At 38.3% G+C, this 20453-nt stretch overlaps 2 protein-coding genes and 1 pseudogene across 6 annotated transcripts in view; all 3 read right to left on the bottom strand.

Annotated features, from left to right (window-relative positions):
- Nucleotides 1–20453, bottom strand: part of LOC126497335 (solute carrier organic anion transporter family member 1A5-like) — a 185723-nt gene that overhangs the window by 150972 nt on the left and 14298 nt on the right.
- The window catches only part of LOC126497311 (solute carrier organic anion transporter family member 1A5-like), a 69110-nt gene that overhangs the window by 34461 nt on the left and 14196 nt on the right, over nt 1–20453 (bottom strand). Inside the window, exons 2-6 of one of the 5 annotated variants that reach the window (XM_050135256.1) lie at nt 16620–16761; nt 13170–13302; nt 6896–7002; nt 2851–2997; nt 453–503 (exon numbers count right to left, since the gene is read on the bottom strand). In XM_050135256.1, coding sequence (XP_049991213.1) covers nt 453–503; nt 2851–2997; nt 6896–7002; nt 13170–13302; nt 16620–16761 — 580 coding nt within the window. Of the gene's footprint in view, nt 1–452; nt 504–2850; nt 2998–3555; nt 3624–5966; nt 6011–6895; nt 7003–13169; nt 13303–16619; nt 16762–20453 lie in introns of those variants that run through there. The other 4 variants (XM_050135257.1, XM_050135260.1, XM_050135258.1 and 1 more) reach the window with 4 other exon arrangements.
- On the bottom strand, nt 10131–13162 carry LOC126497329 (transcription factor A, mitochondrial-like; annotated as a pseudogene).

Here is a 20453-nt window from a genome sequence, read left to right as displayed (position 1 = left end):
ATGTGAGAAGACCCAGCCCACTGTGGGCACCACCATTCCCTAGGCAGGAAGTCATCAGCTGTGTAAGAGTAGAAAAAGAGCTGAGTACAACCATACAAGCAAATAAATAAGCATGCATAGATTTACTATCTCTGCTCTTCTGGGTGTGGCGAGAGGATTCAAAATCCTGCTACTGTGACTTTTCTGTTGAGATGGAATTATAAGACAAATAAATTATAAATCCTCTCTCCAAGGTTGCATTTCCTCACAGAAACAGAAATGAAACTACCACCATCTCAAAAACTGTGTGCTGTGATATATTTCTTGTAATGTGTCTTCATCACCGGCCTTCACTCGGGACTTCCTTCCAAAGGAAGAATATGTCCTTATAATGGAACTTCTCTTTGGTGCTTTCCTGATCATCTTTCTTTTCTTATTATTATTTTCATTTTCTTAGTCTATTTCAATCTCACCTGGTTTCTTTGATTCCACCAACAGCATCTTCCAACTTTTCTGAGCCATCCCTACTCACAGAAAAGCCAGATATGAACTTCAGCTTCCTTACATTTATATAATTTACACTTTGTTTTTCCTCTTTCACTATGGTTCTAAGGGTTAGTCCTCCTATGTTTTACTGACCTCTCAAGGCCAAATTCTTCTGCCTTTTTATGTTCTGTCAAACACTCCCTGTTACTTGATGCCCTGTAGCTCATGATTCCTACAAGATCTCCAATCTCCATTCTTCCTTCCTACCTTTCACTATGCTCCACGACTCCTCAACTCTCATTGTGCTCAGGTGTTTCCTGATTCTAAGATACTTGGCACCAGTGACCTCCATCATGGATCACTTTTTCCAGTTTTGATTTTATTCTCATAACTTATTTGACATTGTTGGCCAACTCATCATCTGTCTGCTTCCTCCTAACACCTTCTCCAAACTTTGTTTATTGTTCACTTTAGTCCCATGGAGAAACTGTTTGACTTTTCTCCTCTCACTCTACCAACTAGGCAGAAGAATCTGCCAGTGTGCTTAAATGGATTCTCAGTACATACATGTCTTCCTAAAGCAATGCCATTTATTCTTGTTTTAACTTATTGTCTATCATAGATAACTCTCAAATTTAACATTTGGCTTCTATATCTCTTTGCTACAGATTCACAATGCATCTATATTTATATTTTGTTTTATAGATAATTGATTATGCTTAAGCATTCTTATATAATATTTATTTACTTAAATAGATATTGATTTGTAAAACTAGGCTATGTGTGTTCCAAGATGCATGAGTCATGACTCTTAGTCACAACAATATAGTTATTATATGAATATATTTTACATATTTACATGTAATTTGTCTCTAGAATTTTGAGAAAGAGATCCATATTCTAAAAATTTATTGCACAAAAGTTCCTGTATTATTTTTCTTAGATAGCTGTGTGGGTATCTGAAAAGAATAACTAGTTTTACAGGAAATGAGTATTGCCAAATTAATAAGTCTCCAAAGAGTAATGTTACTTTTAATTGAATTAATCCTGATTAATTTTAACGCCATTCATGTCTTTTCTTATGCACTTTTATTTTTGTTCATTTGTTAATTTTAAGTAATATGTGTACACTAATTGAATAATATTTTTATATACAAAGTTATAGACTAATAATCAACTACAGATGGATTGACTTAAGATCATAAGCAAATTATTCCCAAAAAACTAAAATAATTTATGAGAAAATGTAAGAAGGTATACACTAAACTGATTCTTAATGATATCATTTATTTCATAGAGAGGCAGGGTACAGAACATCAAGGAGTAAAAGAGAGCAGACAGTAAATTAAAAAAAAAAACATTTGTTGAACACGGTAGACATGATTGAAACAGGGTTTGGTAAGGCTTGTCCTGCATGAATGTTTATAAGAAGGCAACAAAAGAAAACACTAAAGTTAGGCAGGAGATGAAGGCGTAAGTCACGAACAATGCCACACCAGTTTGGAATTATGATTAATAGGGTGGTATTTATTTAAAGAGGAAAAAACTTACAGATCACCATCCCAGACAACAGCCCTCTGCACAACCAGGAAGGGAGTCTAGTCGCTGGCAGAGCAGGAAGTGAAGACAGCAAGTGAAGGAAGTAGCCGTTTTTTTTAAGGGAGAAAAACCACGCACCAATGGGCTGGTATCTCAGCAGCTATTGGTTGGAGGGGCGGAAGGACCTCCCGCAACAAGGAGACTCAACAGGTAAAAGTATTTGTTCACTAAACCTTGCCCAAGGACCAGAGTTCAATCTCAAGTCCAAATCTTGATAACTGTATTATGACCACCACACTGTCAAGAAAATGCACACAGACACATACAGAGAGAGAGAGAGAGAGAGAGAGAGAGAGAGAGAGAGAGAGAGAGAGAGAGAGAGAGAAGAGAAGAGAAGAGAAGAGAAGAGAAGAGAAGAGAAGAGAAGAGAAGAGAAAGTAAAGCTATTTAAAGTACTACAGACATAAAATAGGAAATAATGAATTTGTAATAACATAGGTAAAAGAATAATGAACAATGCAAAAAAATGGAAAAAAAATTGTATCCTAGAACATTTTCCAGGAAATACTGGTGAATCTGTAAGGGTTTAGAGATAGTGTGGCAGCATCAGAGGACTGTAGGAACAGCAGATAAGAAGGATCTCCAATGTGAGAAGCTGCTTGCTGAACCTGCTTGTCTGGAACTGCTGCTTAATTCTGCTACTAAACAATTTTACAGCCAATGGTATCATAGCACTCTGTTCATGGCTGTGGAAACAACAGGTGTTCAAATAACTGTTTTAAACCATCCTTGAACTTGGTTTGTTAAAAAAAAAAAAACGATCCCAAGTTTTATTTTCAAACTTACCAATATATAAAGGGGAGTTTTCAGATTTGACAAAATCTTCTATGTAGGAAATGCCCAAGGGCATGATGGGAGTTTCACCAATTCCACGAATAAGATTTCCTACCAGTACATATATCCACATTAAGGATTTAATTTCTTTTTCACAATCTACATTAAAACAATAGAAAATTACATGAGCATTTTGACAGTCAAGTGTTACTGACAGTTAATTCAAATTTGTCTTTGTTTCTTGAGGCCAAATCCTATGATGACCATCAAGTAACTTACATAACTATGTTAGCTATGAATCATTGAGTCACCTCTATTTCATATTTTGAAATACTTAGCTATGCTAATCACCACTTTACAGGAGAGATGACTTTACATCTCTTCCCAATTTTGTGTTTAGTGACAACAAAATGGTTATAAGAATTTACACCCCCCAAAAAAGTAAGCGGTAAAAACCAGAATTTTGTTCACCTCTAGGGACTCTGTTTTCTACCAACTAGTAGACCCAGTTAGTTAATATGTACATTGCATAATTAACATACAGCTTTGAGGATGGAAAAAGAAGCACACATGTGCTTATGCCTGTGACAATTCATGATGTAGAGATATGATACAGAGAGAATATTGACAGAAGGTTGAATTCCATACAGCTTCAATTACTTTGTAGAAAATAAATATTTACTTTAATAGTAAACACATTTTTTCTACAGTCCTTACCTTTTACTATCAACATAATGCTCCAACAATTGGTGAGCACTGGAATATCATAAACAAGGCCAAATGGACTGGAAAGGTCAAAGGTGAAATCATTGAGTAATTGCATGCACCTTCTACATTTGTTTTAAGCTAAATGAATTGACACTCTGTAGCCAAGCTTGATTTGGTGTTTTCAGGGAATTAGACAAAGTACTCTTTCATTTGGATTGATCAGTGGATGCCCATAAATATCCTAAGCACAATTGGGCCCTGAGGTCTAACTCTTATTTATTCCTATTAAAAGTAAAATCAATTTCCATCTCTATACATTCAAATTCTTATCTTTGATAGACATGATGATTTCTGTCTACAGATCACAAGATGACTCTCAACCCTCTTATAGGGCAGAACTAAAGTAGCAGACATTGAAGGCTCAAGTGATCTCCTGGGGCACTCCACATGGAAGATTTTAACTTATCCACCAAAATGCAAGGAACACAATGAGTGGATTTTCAAAGGTCAGTTCAGAAGATGAAAATAAGCTAGCATTGGGGTCACTATTTCACCTTGCTTTGCTTAGAAGATTTCTGAGCTCAGAGCTTCAGAGATGGCTGCTCTTTGACTCTCAAGTTATTTTGATCTCGACATAATTTCTGGGAGCATTGCCATGACCTCTGTGTGATTTTCTTTGGGGCTAAATGGCTATGGAACCTGGTGGGAGGACAGAAACCCCAACAAGCCAGCTCTCATGTTACAACATTCCAAGCTTTGGAGACTGCTGCAAATTCTGTGGCATAGATCTAGCATAAGATGGAGAAGTTTTGTCCTGAGACAATCCTGCTGAGACAGTATCAGACTATGTGTTCACTAGACATGTTGGGACTTTTAGCATATGTGACTTTAAAAATACTCTTTAAAATGTGTTACTTTAAAGAGCATATGTGCACCAAGCATGTGCAGATGCCCAAGAAGGACAGAAGGCACCCAATTCCACAGAATTGGAATGACAGGGGTTTGAGTAAAATCTGATGACAGTGCTAGGAACAAATCAGGCCCTCTATAAGCATGATGTGGTCCTCTGATAGGAAATGGCCCCCCTAGGAGCTTGGGTATTAAATACTTAGTTTCTAGTATGTGATATTTAGGGAGGTGGAGGAAGAATGTCGCCAGAGATAGCCTTAAAGAGTTTGGAGCCTCACTCTACTCTAGTTTATTTCCTCTCCCTTTTATTTATACTTGAGATGTGAAATCCTGATTTTATGCTCCCACTACCACTTTCCCTGCCATAACTGATTCTCATTCCTCAGTGATGTGGGAGTCCCCTCGTGTGCTGTCATTACCATTATTGAATAAAGAAACTGCCTTGGCCTGTTGATAGGACATAACTTAGGTAGGTGGGGAGGACTGGACTGAATGCAGGGAGAAAGAAGGGTGGAGTCAGAGAGACACCATGGAACTGCCAGGGTCAGCATGATGAATCTTTGCTGGTAAGCCACTGCCATGTGGCAATATACAGCTTAATAGAAATGGGTTAAATTAATATAAGTGTTAGCAAATAAGATGCTAGAATTAATGGTCCAAGCAGTGTTTTAATGAATATGGTTTCTGTGTGATTATTTCCATTCTGGGCAACCAGGACAAACAAGCAGCCTTCCTCCTACACACTAGATTCTACACATATGGTTTGCTACTCTTTTGGGGGTGACCCTTTCACAGGGGTGAAGACTACTTGACAATATGTATATATATGATTCATAAATGTAGCAAAATTACAGCTGTGAAGGAGTAATTTTTTTTTTTGGTTTTTCAAGACAGGGTTTCTCTGTGGCTTTGGAGCCTGTCCTGGAACTAGCTCTGTAGACCAGGCTGGTCTCAAACTCACAGAGATCCGCCTGCTTCTGCCTCCCGAGTGCTGGGATTAAAGGCATGCACCACCATCGCCCGGCTGAGTAAAAATTTTAAAGGGTTGTAGCATCAGGAATATTGAAAACCACTTCCCATGGAAGTCTATCAAACTAAAAGAAAAGTAACTAGTACCATTAACCATGGATCTGACATACTGATTGAATTGATCTGTTGAAAGAGTCATAAGATCTGTTGATGGAGTCATAAAACTGGCAGTATGGAGAAGAAATGACAGGTAGGAGGTGCTGTCAATTGGAGGAAGTTGGTCATCATGTTGGTATGTCACAGACATTATGTCTCACCAATTCCTGTATCTTGTTTACCATTCTGCCTGCCCACCAAGAAGTGAAGAACAGCATGAACCAAAGCTCATCTCACCATGAAATTCTGCTCATAAACATGGGGAAAGTGACCATAAAATGAACCCCCCCCCCAAAAAAAAAACAGTAAGTAAAAACAAACTTGTCCATCCTTGAGTTGTTTGGAATTTTGATCACAGTGATGTAAAAATTACTAAAACAGCTTACCAATGGAAGAATCCAGGACCACAGTGCATGAGCCCATAGGAAGTAAGGGAACCACTACTGTTTGGTTGAACTGTAAAGCCATGCTTCTCTTAAAGAGGGAAAAGGAGACTAAAAGACAAGTTACTGTGTAATCAATGAGTTGTGAACGGTAATAATGCACCTGCTTTTCCATGGTGCTTCAGGCACACAGTACAGATCTGGGAAAGTTTCTGTCTGTATATCTTATTGTATAATCACTGTGATGGCTACTTTTAATCAACTTGACACAAATCTAGATATATTTGAAAGAAGTATCTCAATTGAGGGACTGCCTCCATTGGCCTGTGGGCCTGTGTATGAGATATTTTCTTCCTGGCTAATTGATGTGAGATTTCACAGAACACTGTGCATGGTACTATCCTTGGTCAGCTGGGTCTAGGCTGTATGAGAGAGGTAGCTGAGCAACCCAGAGGACTTAGCCAGTATGAGGCACTCCTTAGTACTCTCTGCTTTGTACTCTCCCTCCAGGTTCCTGACTTAGCTTCCCTCATTATTGGGTACAATTTGTAAGCTAGACGACCTCTTTCCTACCTGGGTTGATTTTAGTCCATGTTTTATTACAGCAACATAAATCCATATTAGACAAATCATGTAGATCACATCATAAGTCTAGTTCTTATAAGTCATTTTCCCTTGTGGTACTAATTCTACAATGGTGCTTATTTTTAAAATACCCACAATAAGAAACAAAGGAGTCTTATTGAATAGATTCAAACTCAGGGAGCAGAGTATTTTATGTTATTGCACAGCTCCCTTCCATGAAGAAGGAAATAAAGATTGTTCATTTGTCTTAGGTGCCTACTAAACCCAGTGTCACATTCAAAGTCCTTCTTAAAAGAGTGTACAGTGCCTGAGTCTCTGAGAAGAAAGCAATAAGAAGTACTAGTCACCTTCTGGGTCTGGTGTTGGTGCCAAGTTCTGACTCCTGTTTCCCAAACACAAGAAGCTGTTTGAAGACAAGTTACTTGAAGGTGAGATCATTTTCTCATATTCGTATCTGTGTGGACACAGGAAACATTCACCATGAGGACCTGAGGGCAATGAGAGCATCTACAAATCACTGAATCCTGATTCCTTAAAAACACAGAACCCAGAGGCCACACAGATGTGTTCACAGCAGTCATTCTGACCATCATGAATCCCATTGCTGGGCCAGAGAGATGACTCAGCGGGTAAAGAACTCTCTGCACAGCGTGATGACCTGATCTTGATGGAGGTGGGTCTTGTATCTATCTGTTGCTTTCATTGGTTAATTAATAAAGAAACTGCTTGGCCTTTGATAGGACAATAAATTAGGTAGGCAGAGTAGACAGAACAAAATGCTAGGAGAAAGAAGCCGAGTCAGTCAGTGGCCATGATTCTCCCACTCCAAAAAGACGCAGGTTAAGATCTTTCCTGGTAAGCCAGCCCGTGGTGCTACACAGAATATTAGAAATGGGTTAGATCAATATGTAAGAGCTAGCCAATAAGAGGTTAAAACTAATGGGCCAAGCAGTCTTTAAAAGAATACAGTTTCCATGTAATTATTTCGGGTAAAGCTAGCTGGGTGGTGGGAAGCAGCCCATGGCTCATATTACAACATGAGCTCATTCCTGAAAATAATATAAAGGTGAAAGAAGATGAGTGACTCCATGAAGTGGTCCTCTGATCTCTACATGTGAATACTTACACACACCAGGCATCCTCAGACACACACACACACACACAAATAAATAGAAACAGAAATTGGTATCATGAAACTCAACATGTAATTGTTGTGTTGAACTGCATAATGCATTATCAGAATGTGGTGGTCCTTGCCTGCCATCCTAGCACTGGAGAGGAGGAAGCTAAAGTTCCCCTTAGCTATGTAGCTAGTTTGAGGTGAGACTGTGCTTCATAAGTGCCTATCTGAATTAAAAACAAAACACAGTGAAAACAAAAAAGCAAACAAAAGGCACAACCTAATTTTAAAAACTGGAATTAATAAAAATAATAAATATTTACTAATTATTTTTAAATAATTTTATATAATTGTATATCTAAATAATAAATATTTAAATAATAAATATGAACAAAAGAAATTGCTTATCACCAAAATTGCACCTTTTTCTTTCTTTCTTTCTTTCTTTCTTTCTTTCTTTCTTTCTTTCTTTCTTTATTTCTTTATAATGTATACAATATTCTTTCTGCATGTATGCCTGAAGGCCAGAAGAGGGCACCAGACCTCATTACAAATGGTTGTGACCAACAATGTGGTTGTTGGGAATTTAACTCAGGACCTTTGGAAGAACAGGCAATGCTCTTTACCGCTGAGCCATCTCTCCAGCCCCCAAATAATTGACCTGCATTTTATCAAGAGGCACAGTTATTTCTTTTTTTAATTATTTATTTATTTAGCCTGCATGTCTGTGCACACACACCAGAAGAGGGCACCAGATCTCATTATAGATGGTTTTGAGCTACCATGTGGTTGCTGGGAATTGAACTCAGGACCTCTGTAAGAGCAGCCAGTGCTCCTAACCCCTGAGCCATCTCTCCAGCCCTAAGTGCCCCTTCTCAAGCCTCTCAAGCCTCTACATGTAGGTGAAATAGATTTCAGGTTCTCTAATACCAATGCTCTGTGATTTCTAAATGACTATTTCCTAGAAACCAGTGGGGAGAGATAAAGAACAAAAGCAAGAAAGAGAAAGAGACTCACTAAAGTATCATTGAGAAGATAAATGCTTTAGAGAGATGCAAAACAACACAACAAATTAAAATAGTTGCTCTGTATTTTCTGAGCTGTGGTCATATTCTCCCTTTCTGAGAATTCCAACAATTATTCTCACAATGCACTCATTAATTTCAACAGGAAAAAGAGTTCATGTTTCACAAGAGGTGACAGAATCCATCTTGTGGCAAGGCCATGTCATGAGAAAGAAAATGGGCTAATGAACTTTGGTCAGAAAATGACAGAGTTCAAGAGTAGAGGAGAACGTGTCCAGCTAAGACTCTTCTGATTGTATGCATGCTGGATTTCCTTTGTTCCTTTTTATTTATTTATTTAGATATAAGTGTTCAACATTCTAATTTTTAAGCTGCGTACTATAGCACAGAAGTCAGAACTGCTACCCCCAGAACTGCCGCCTGGATGTCCCCACAGTGCTTTCCAGTTAAGTGTGGACAGGAGCCTGTGTCTCCCTTCTCATGAACCAGTGAGGACCAGTCATCTTCAAAGAATTACCACCTTTGTCAGAAGGTGGGAAAACTTAATAATTGTCAAATATTTCTTGACATTAATTTGAATAACATAGAAGGTAAAATATAACTTTAATTCCATGTGCATATGTTCAGTTCCATGCAAAAACACTGAGAGGCAAAAATATCCTTAATTTCACTCATTATCCACTCAACATGCAGTTGTGCATTCAACATCTATTTATTCCAAATTGACAATAAAATGGCAGAAAAAGGTCAAAATTAAAAAGGGAAATGGCCATTTACTCACAGATAGAGAAATCTAGAGATGAGGATGTAGTTCAATTGGTACAATAGTGCCTGGCAAACAACAATCCTGGGTTTGACCCTAAACACTCAATAAAACCAAGCATGATGGATCAGGCCTATAATTCTAGTACTCAGGAGATGGAGACAAAAAAATAAGAAGTTCATGATTGTCTTTAAATACAGAATAAATTCTGTTGTATTAGTGGAGCCATCTGCCTTTTGTCCCACCCAGCCACCCAGCTAGCTTTACCCGAAATAATTAGAGAAACTTTATTAATTTAAACACTCCCTGGCCCATTATTTCAAGGCTCAAATTGTCTAACTCTCTCATCTTAATTAACAAATTTCTATTAATGTATATCGCCACTTGACTGTGGCTTATTAGCATGAATCTAACCAGAATCCATCTTGGAAAGGAGAGCCATAGTGTCTGCCTGACTCTGCTTCTTTCTCCCAGCATTCTGTTCAGTCTACTCCACCTATCAAAATTCTGCTCTTTCAAAAAGCCAAGGCAGTTTCTTCTCTTTTTTTTTGCAGTTTCTTTATTAATCAATAAAAGTAACACATAGACAGATGACCCTCCTACACCAAAATTCAAGGACAGCATGAGCTACATGAGATTTTCTTTCAATACATATATATCTTGTGAATACCAGATGCCTCCATGGGGTGCAGATGCCTTTGTGCAAGCCTGACAATCTAGATTGCATGTCAGGTCCAACAGAGTAGGCAGAGAGACACTACTCCTCAGAGTTGTTTCCTGACCTTTTATGAAAGCACACACACTCCCCTACCAGAAAAAAATAGGTGAAAACAAACAAACAAAAAAAAAGTCTGAATGAGGAATTTAAAATGTGGTCAATTAAGCCTAATAAAATCTTGAGATTTGGATATGGATGTAAGAATAGCCCCTGAATCAGAAGGCAAGGGAATTATAACTATCATCCTTCAGGGAACAATCGGGAATGTTTCAGGTCTCTACCAAACCCAGAATGATTCATCCACCACTACATGCAGATTCATGGGCAGTCTCATTCCTATTTCTGAGCAAAAAGCAGAATTCTGCTTTGTGGGAGTCTAGCCAGTTTTGATGTTCACCTTCCAAGACCTGGATGGTGGGGGGAGGACCTTGGACTTTTCACGGGGCAGGGAAAGGGAACCCTGGCTGCTCTTCAGACTGGAGAGGGAGGGGGAGTGGAGTGGGGGGAAGGAGAGAGGGGTGGGAGAAGGGGGAGGGAAATGGGAGGCTGGGAGGAAGCAGAAATTTTTTTCAATAAAATAAATAAGTTTTTCAATAAATTTTCAATAAATAAATAAATTTTTCAATAAATATTTTTTTAAATAAAATAAAAAATAAAAAAGCAGAATTCTGCAGAATCTTCTACTGCCAGGGCTTGGTGTTATGATAGAAATGTATTCAACAAGACAGCTCCATCTTCTATCTTTTAATTCTCAGGGATTGTTTCACGGTGCAAAAGATGAGACCACTTTGTCCAACCTCAGCCATTTGCTCTTCCAAAGACTTTATTTCATTATCATAAGGATTTCTATTATCTTTAGCAAGGTGAATATATATTTGCCTTTCATCACTAGATAGACTTTTCAAACCTGATTCATAGTCTTCAGTTTTCCCTCAGCAGACTCATCTTTAGAGACTTGAAGCTTTCAGATATGTAAATATTTTATACTGATCGAGGCCTTTTTGGTTTTCCAAGCAAAGTTAATTCTTCTTCTACTCGAAGCTTTCTTTTTAAACATTTTTGCCTGACTTCTTTCTCAAAAGATATCAAATGAATTGGCGTTAGCTGGTTTTTAAAATTGCTTCTTTGTACACTTTCTATTCAGGCTTAAAATTAGCTTCATACACTTTTTTTCCTGCATCTGGTAGTTCCCTCCATGATGCCACAATTTTTCTAGCAAGTTCTGAAAGTTTTGCATCTGAGTGTTTAGCTTTAAATCTGGGTAGCTGTTCTGTAGAAAGTCAAAGAGATGAAGTCATGGGTTTCTTTCGATAATTATCCATGTTGGATGAAAAACATTTCCAATACCGACAAGGTTGAACAGCAAGAGTATGTGACCCTCCCAGCCCACACAAATCTCAGCCCCTGAGTGTCCAAGGGCCTTTAGCGTTCCTCTAAGTTCCCTGGAACAGCGCATTGCTCTGGCCAACGATGTGCTGGCTCAGCACTGCTTGCAGACAGCCGTCTTGGTACAGACCTTGGTGCCCACACAGCTGAGCAAGCCATCTGGGAACCCTGGCATTTGTTATCATGCTGGCTGAACAAGGGGCACTGTGGGTAGCATGGACTTCCGGTCTAAGGCAGGAGGTTGGGAAGACCTAGGTGTTTTAAAACTACCTTAACTTCAAAATAACTCAAAAAGTTATGTTACTTTGGAGAAGGGGATTTGCTTTTGTTTTCACAGAAAATGAGAAGCTGTGGATTCGATTCATTCTGAGTTAAAAAAAAAATCAGGTTTAATCAAGAAATAACACCTGAGAAATCTCCAGTAGGAACAAATAGCCCAGATGTCAGGGTTCTACATCCAGAACAGCCTCAAGACTACTGCCTAAGATGATCAAGACTCACAAGATACTCCAGTCAGGACTTGATAATTCTAAATGTTCATTAGGTTCCCATAATATTATCAATGCCTCCAACCAGGAAATATAGCCTGGAAAAATACTCCCTCATTCCCAAAAAATGGACTATAGATGTTCTTATTAAAAAAAAAAAAAAGAGGAGAAAGTGGTGTGGGAGAATAGTCTATATCCTGTCTATTGTATTTTAAATAAATGCTGATTAACCAGTAGCCAGGAAGGACGTATAGCTGGAATAACCAGACAGGAAGTAGAAGTGGGTCAATGAGAATTCTGGAAAGAAGAAAGCTTATTGTCTGCAGTCCTGATCAGACCACAGAAGCAAGATGTGACTGCCTTGCTGAAAAAGGTACTGAGCCATGTGGCTAATGAAGATAAAAATTATGGGCAAATATAAAATATAAGAGTTAAGAAGAAGCATGAGCTAATGGGCCAATCAGTTTATAACTAATGTAGCCCTTTGTGTGATTTCTTTGGGACTTAATGATTGCAGGAACCAAACAGGACAGAAATGCTGACAACAAAAAAGAGTAGAGAGGAGGCAGGAGGAAGAAGAAGATGAGGTAAGGACGCCAAACATATTCATTTTGACACCCAGGCAAGCAAAAGAAAAAACTTAAAACTATCTCTAGAAAGCAGAAAGAGTAGAACATAATTTAAATTTTAAAATTTTCTGTGTAAGACACTTTGCTAAACATGAAAATAAATGTTAATATTTACATTACTCTATCTCTCGCTCATCTGTGCTTATATCAAACAGTATACCACAGTATACCCCATGTAACTGGAGTGTCTAAAGAGTCCTGATGAATGATGCAGCACAAATTTAGGCGAATTCAGAGAATCCATTCAGGTGTCTCAACTTCCTGAAAGCAGTGTTTCAAATCCCCACTTCATAGTGAACTGGATTGGACCTTAAGGAGACCAAAGGTCAAAAGATTCACATAATATTGGTAGAGTGGAGACCATATCTTCTAATTTCCATTTTAGCATTCCATACTTTGGGGGAGCATTGCTCTTTCCAGGAAGGAAATTCTGAGCCTCATTTCATGCAGGGAAGAGTTGCCTAAAATTTACTCAAAGCCTGGAATACTCACCGTCCCATCAGGAAATGAGGTAGTGATATTAAGAAACACCCTAGGCCCATAAGCACACAACCAGCACCAATCATGATAGGCCTGTGCAGTTTTGTTCCAAAATAACTCACGAATACAATCAACAAAAGGTTTCCTAGAGAGGGGAATGAAAATATTGTTTCAGTAAAGTATTAGCAGATAGTAATCAACAGCCTCTCCATTGTTCAAATAACCACCTTAAGAATTCACTATATATATATATATATATATATATATATATATACATATCAGTTGTGACACTGATGAAAAGTTCTCTTCCATTCTGAAGAATATTAAATGCTCTATTCATTGTTGAAATAGGCGTGGCGGGGCTGCATCCCGAGCACCCCGGCCGCCTGGCTAGCTTACGCCCCAAAATAACGACACACAAATTGTATTCTTTTAAACACTGCTTGCCCATTATCTCTAGCCTCTTCTCACCTAACTCTCACAGCTGGATTAGCCCATTTCTAATAATCTGTGTAAGCACCCCAAGGTGCACTTACCAGAAAGATTCTAGCCTACGTCCATCCTGGGTCGGAGCTGCCTGGGAGAGCGGAGCCTGGCGTCTCTGCTCCAGAGAGCAGAGCTGTCGGGTCTCTCTGAGGAGTCTTACCTCAATTCAGGAGTATCCAGCTCTTGGTAAAGCATTAAAAAGCAGGTGTCAGCCTACACATCACCTCTGACCTCTTTTCTCATGCCTACTCTAACTCTATGCAGAATCAAATGGATTCATATTTTTTACTTAGTATTCAGCTCTTTAATTGTTCAATATGGCCAATCATGATGTCTGCTTATACTGTCTCATCCTTCCTTAGACCAGACAATATTGTTAACAGAAATATCAGAATCCTAACCTCCAACTGCATCATAGATCTAGATTGCAGGAGTCAAAACTTCAAAAATTCATCTCTGTGGTTTAGTAGAAAGCTTAGGTTTAAAACTCAGCTGGAAATCACATTCTGACTTATGGGCCTTTGATAAATGTGCTTAAGAAATGAAATAAAAAGTATGGTCTTGTGGCACAGACCTGCCATCCTCAGTCATGAGGGTTGTAAGACAGTAAGTCTGAAAGATCAAAGCCTGGGCAACAGAATGATTTCAAGACCAGTCTGGGAATCTTACTATGAACTTCCTAAAAATAAAAAGTAAATAAAAGAACTAGACATCAATTAGTCGAAATCTGTCTAATATATGTGATACTTAGGTTCATTTAATTAGTATTATTCTCAGAAGAAAGGGTAATTTAAAAGAAACAAATATATAAATAAGCACTCTACAAATCTCATACTTTTAGTTTGGTGAATATTTAGTGTGCTCATACTATATATAAAGTAAGGATCAGAAAACTCAAACACACTTTTTAATGGCATAGAAAATATTTTAGTGATGTTAAATATCTCAAAGATATTTGAAGACTGTTTTTCTTTCAATTCTATTTCTCTCTAGTCTGCTGTCTACATAGAAGAGATGGTGCATTATTTTGAATGGTATATGACCTACATATGTCTATTTATTATGCTTTCTTTCTCTGAGACCTGTTATTGAGATCATCATGCAGAAGGTAATGTTCCAGGACACCAATGGTTTGAACTCTGAGAATCTTTCTAGTCTATTGATGAACAACCATGAATGCACAGAATCTTGTTTGAAATCTCTATTGTTTGAAAGGAAAAGCCTCCCTTCTTCATATTAGGCTTAGATGGCCTTTACATTGCCTTTCTATCCCCCTCAAATAATTGGTGGGAAGGTGTGTGGGAAAAGGTCAGGTGCTGTCTAGGCCTGGGGAAGGTTGCTGGCAAAACTACCATTTGGTAGGGAAAAGCCTACCAACTGCTGCATTCACTGGTCAATGATTGCATTTAAGACTTCCCTTAAGTAACCTGCCAGTCTGTTTTGGTATCATCATTATCTCCTTTAATTAGGACTTTTTTTTACCTTCATTTAAAAAACCACTAATTTCACAGAAATAAGAGTTTTCCATGAACTTGGGTAAGAATTGTTTTCAATAAGCATTAACTAGACATTAGCATTTATGTTTGTGGTAGTATAGAAAGCAATAGTGACTTGAGAAGTCATCATTCTGTTTTCAAAAGGCTTATAACCTTGTGGTTGTTGTAAATACTGCAAAATGCCATGCAGCCAAAAATTAGTAGAAAATCAGATGTAGATAATTTTGTCTTGTTAAAATGCATGAATATTCCTTCTTGCAAGATGTTTAAGTGTTCTGATAATTATATTTCAATATAACTGCATTCCTTTTGACCTATATAGTTTCATTTAGTGCAATTAAAATATCCTAGAATCAGGTGGTATTGGGTTTTCAATAGGAGTCGTTAGAGTAGAATGATCATGACCCTCTTCCAACCCCATACTGGCTCTCTGGCACCAGAAGGATAAAAGACACATTCCAGAGCAGGCCATAGTCTCTACCCATTTTTCATCTCTGCACACTTCTCCAGGCTCATGTTCTAACAACTTACACCTTTCCATAACACAGGGCTGACTTGATCCAAACACAAACTATTTGATGGTTCACCCTCTGACACATCTCCCCATCACATTTACCTGTCCATTTCTCCTCCCGGATCACCTTTCCCCTTCAGGGTATTGTCTTCCCTAGCTCAATGTCTTCCATAGGACCTTGGATAATGAATGGACAGCACGTGCTGCATCTAACACACTAGAACACGACTGAATCTATAAAAAGTCTATGTAAGACATTCATCCTGACAGCACTGGGAAAACCTAGGACACATGTAAGACTTTTATCCTGGGAGACAAGATGGAACAACCTCAATGTGGGTTAGTTACTTCACAGTCCTGGTTTTCATGGCTGTTTTGGTTGAATGCATCAAAAAAAATTTACTTTGAAGGAAATATAAACTAAGAACAAGAGGTTTCCAGGTGACTTTGTTTATAGAAGGCATCTTTCCCTCCTTTACCCTTTTTAATGTCATATTCCAGTACATTACCCTCATTACATCTTTGGAATTGTGTCTGATACAACTCAGACACGGGAACGCATCCTCATCTTCCTCAGTATCTATGAATGGAGAGCTGCCAACTTCACAGGCACAGTGGAGGCAGAGAAGCATTTGTTCTTTCCTTCAGAACACTAGTTCCTCCAGGCTCCCACAGAAACCTTCTAAAATGCCTTGAAAAGGGCCTTAATGTCTGTCTGAGTTATCTAGTGATGGAATTAGATATTAATATTCTAAATCTATTTCAATAATCAGAAAAAGAGGCCATATGAGGGTATATTTTAAGGAATAGATATTATCACGGGGACATTTAAATAAATGGTTACTCCACACCCAGACCAGGCCATTCAATCACATCAGAAAGCATGTAATTCAGTCTGTTTAGATAATTTTATGCAGGAAATTAGGAGAGAATATAAATACACAGTAATAAGTAAATGTAACTCACCAGTCTCAAAACTCCCATTGATAAGTCCAACTACAGATGTGGGGATATTGAATTGCCTCTCTATATGTGTGAGCATGGAAATCATATAATTTGCTGATATTGATTTGACTATGTATGCCACTGTTAATGCCAACAGAAAAATCTAGGAAGAAAAATGTTTAAGAAAAAGTGAGAACTTTATTTTCCAATTATGTATCTGCCACCTATTGACAAAACAGCCTCTACCATGAGGTTTCTTTCCCAATTAAACAGTCAGTGAACATTCAAGAAAATTTAAAATGTAATCTCTCCTCTACCATAGTGTGCACACTCTGGAAATGCAATTAGAATAGTAGATTTGCAGCGGTGAGTTTTGTAAAAAGGTATGTCTTGCTTTTTGTTTAAATCAGTGTACCTTATTCATACCGAAAGACATGGAGCTATTCAATGTAAGACACAGATGGGTCTTCTGTATTATATGGTTATCTCCAAGACAAATGCTGTCCACTTTAAGGAAGGTAAGAAGCAGAACACAGAATTAAACCGAAGCATATTTCTGTTCATGTTTTCAGGAGTGACTAGTCTCTGGATGTCCTTGACTATAGTGATATTTTGTATGTAATATAATAAATAAAGTTTGCCCGAAGATCAGAGTGCAGAATTAAGTCAGTCATGGAGACCAGGTAGTCAGGGCACACACCTTTAATCCCAGCACTTGGGAGACAGAGGCAGACAGATCTCTGTGAGTTCAAGGCTATCTGAGTTATATCAGATTGTATCTATCCAAAAGAAAATTAGAGCTTACATGTCTTTAATCCCAGCACTAGGAGGGCAGAGACAGGAGTGATATGGTTGGGTGAAAAAAAAAAGTATAAGGCAGGAGACAGGAGTTCTAGATCAGTCTGAGGCTTCAGAGAGACAGATGTCATTTGAGGTTTCAGTCAGAGGATGCAGCCTGAGGTTTTATAGAGAGAGAATTCAATCTGAGGACTCATGGAAACAGGATCACACTTCACTGTGAGGAATTGTTAGAGAAAAAAGGTCTCTCTGATGGCTGACTGCACTGCTTTTCTGATGTAGTGAATGAGCTTTCTGTTTCCCTTCACTTATATCCAAGCAGAAGGTTGTTGGTAATATCCCAGCTTCCAGAATTTCTGTAATCTCATCTGAAATAATAGGCAAACCATCCTGGATTAGGTTAGTGTTTACTGCTTGGAATTTTTTTCATCATTATTAATTAATCTGGATTAACCTAAGCAGAAACTTACACAAAAATAAATAAAATTGCAAAAGGACAGTTTAACAGTATTCTAGAAGTTTGTCTAACACTAAACAGTATTGACAAAACTATTTCCTCTCCCCACTACAAATCTTTCCGAGGATGTAATTAATATTTGATTATTTCACATGTGTTTTATAGTTCAGGTCCTATATTTAAGGACAAGGTCTACCAAATTTTAAAAAATCAGAATGTGGAAGCGCATTTATTAGATTTATTTTTTGAACAAGAAAGAGAAGCAGGTAGTGAGCACATTGATCTTCCTCTAAAGTATTTGGTTCTGTTCAGAAACTAAAAGAAACCAGTATCCATGTTGGCTCAGGACTACTAGTAAATAATGTCTTTATTTATAAAGTCAATCCTGCTGACTGTTCACATCAGCTTCTAGAGTCTGAAGCAAATGCTTTCATATCAGTCCTTTTGCTCCTATTAAAAGAGTTCTCTTGCCGGGCAGTGGTGGCGCACGTCTTTAATCCCAGCACTCGGGAGGCAGAGGCAGGAGGATCTCTGGGAGTTCTAGGCCAGTCTGGTCTACAAGAGCTAGTTCCAGGACAGGCTCCAAAGCTACGGAGAAACCCTGTCTCGAAAAACTAAAATAAATAAATTAAATGAATAAATAAATAAAAGAGTCCTCTTTTTTTTTCTTTTTTCCCTTCATCTTTTTCTTTGTGTATGGGTATGTATGCTTGTGTGAATGAGATCATGTGTGTATATGTATAAGGGGAGACAAAAAACTGTTGCAGGTTTAATTCCTCAAGCCTGATATATATTTTTTATAGCAGAGACTCTCACATGCGGAATTGATCAAGGAACCAAGGCTGGGAATCAGTGAGCATCAAGTATCTGCTAATTCCATCTCCCCCACCCTGGGATTGTAATTATATTTCACCATTTTTTGTTTCTTTGGAGGCTTAGAGACTGAACTCAGATCATCCTACTTCCAAGGTAACTATTTCACTGGTTGAGACATCTCCCCACATCCTTGAGAAATTTCCCATTCTTTTCTCTAATGAATTTTATTGAAGAAATATACGATTTGGTGATTTCATACATATGTAGGATTATCTGATTATCACTTTCTTTCTCTTCTCCCCTTGATGTTTCAATCAATACCCTCATTCCTAGCTTTCCCTTTTCAAGTTTTATAAGTTTTGGTTTAGGTTTTGTTACAAGTAGCTTAAAAAGGGCTATCTATGTAGACACTGGTTTAAAACTAAACATTGGTGTCTAGTAGGTCCTCAGTGTGTGCATGATTGAAGGTCATTAAGGCCATCATTTTCTCCTGTCCTTGAACACTATACTTAATGATCGTTTTCTAAACTTGTCTGGCACTGTAGACTGTTGGACCACCCTAACATTCTAGACAGTTCTAAAGTAAGAGAAGTCCAATTAATTTTTAAACAATCACCTTTAAATTTTGACTTGTAGCCTCATCCCTCCTACATTTCCTGGTCATCCTGCAGGGGCTATACTGCCCAATACCTCCTCTCTCTTCCTATCCCACCCAGCTTGCATCCACAACCCTCCCCCCCTCCGTCTGACTCCCTCCCCTCTTTGACCACATAACATTTCCCAGCTCAGCCTTTTCTGGCCCTGGGACCGAATCCGAATCGGGAGGGTGGTAGCTCCTTTCCCTCAATAGTCTGCCTGCAGCAAGCAAGGTAGGCCCTTTGTTTACGAGCCACCCAAGCAACCAGGAGATCATATCCAGGCACCAGGAGAGACATCATTGGGTCGTCCATGTTTCATGTTTGGGTGCCTGAGGAGTTCCAGCTCGACGGGACGGTCCCTGCTTCTACACTGAAGAGATATACCCAGAGACTCAGTGACTGGACCAAGACACCAGGCCTCACCTGGCTCCATTTGAAGGAGGATATGGGAAGGCGCCAATGCAAGACTTCCTCCAACAACCTGAAAGGCAACATGACATCACCAGAATCCAGGGATCCTGAAATAAGAATTGTACACCCTACTCCAGAAGAATTAGAAGAAATCGACTCAAAAGTGAATTATATGAAAATAATAGACCTTAAAACAGGAGGTGAAAAACTGCTATAAACAATTAGAGACTACAAACAAAAAGGTAGAGGAAATGAATAGATAGTTCAAAGATACCCAAGAAAACCAAGAGAAGCAAGAAAAAGCAATCAAACAGGTAAGGGAAATGGTTCAAGACCTGAAGAATGAAATGGAAGTAATGAAGAAAACACAAACCGAGGGAAGGTTGGAGATGGAAAATCTGGGGAAATGAACAGGAACTACAGAGACAAGTACTACCAACAGAATACAAGAGATAGAAGAAAGAATATCAGACACTGAAGATACCATAGAGAAAATAAACACACTGATCAAAGAAAACAGCAAAACTAACAAATTCTCATCACAAAACATGCAGGAAATATGGGACACAATAAAAAGACCAAGCCTAAGAATAATTGGAGTAGGAGAAGGAGAAGTGCAGCTCAACGGTCCAGAAAATATATTTAATAAAATTATAGAAAAAAACTTTCCCAACCTAAAGAAAGATATTCCTTTGAAGGTTCAAGAAGCATACAGAACACCGAATAGACTGGACC

This window comes from Alexandromys fortis, unplaced genomic scaffold (assembly GCF_014885135.2).
Source record: "Alexandromys fortis isolate MF-2015 unplaced genomic scaffold, M_Fortis_MF-2015_v1.1 scaffold_21, whole genome shotgun sequence".
Lineage (NCBI taxonomy): Eukaryota > Metazoa > Chordata > Mammalia > Rodentia > Cricetidae > Alexandromys > Alexandromys fortis.
The sequence above is the reverse complement of the archived record's forward strand: the minus strand, read 5'-3'. Positions and strand labels throughout refer to the sequence as shown.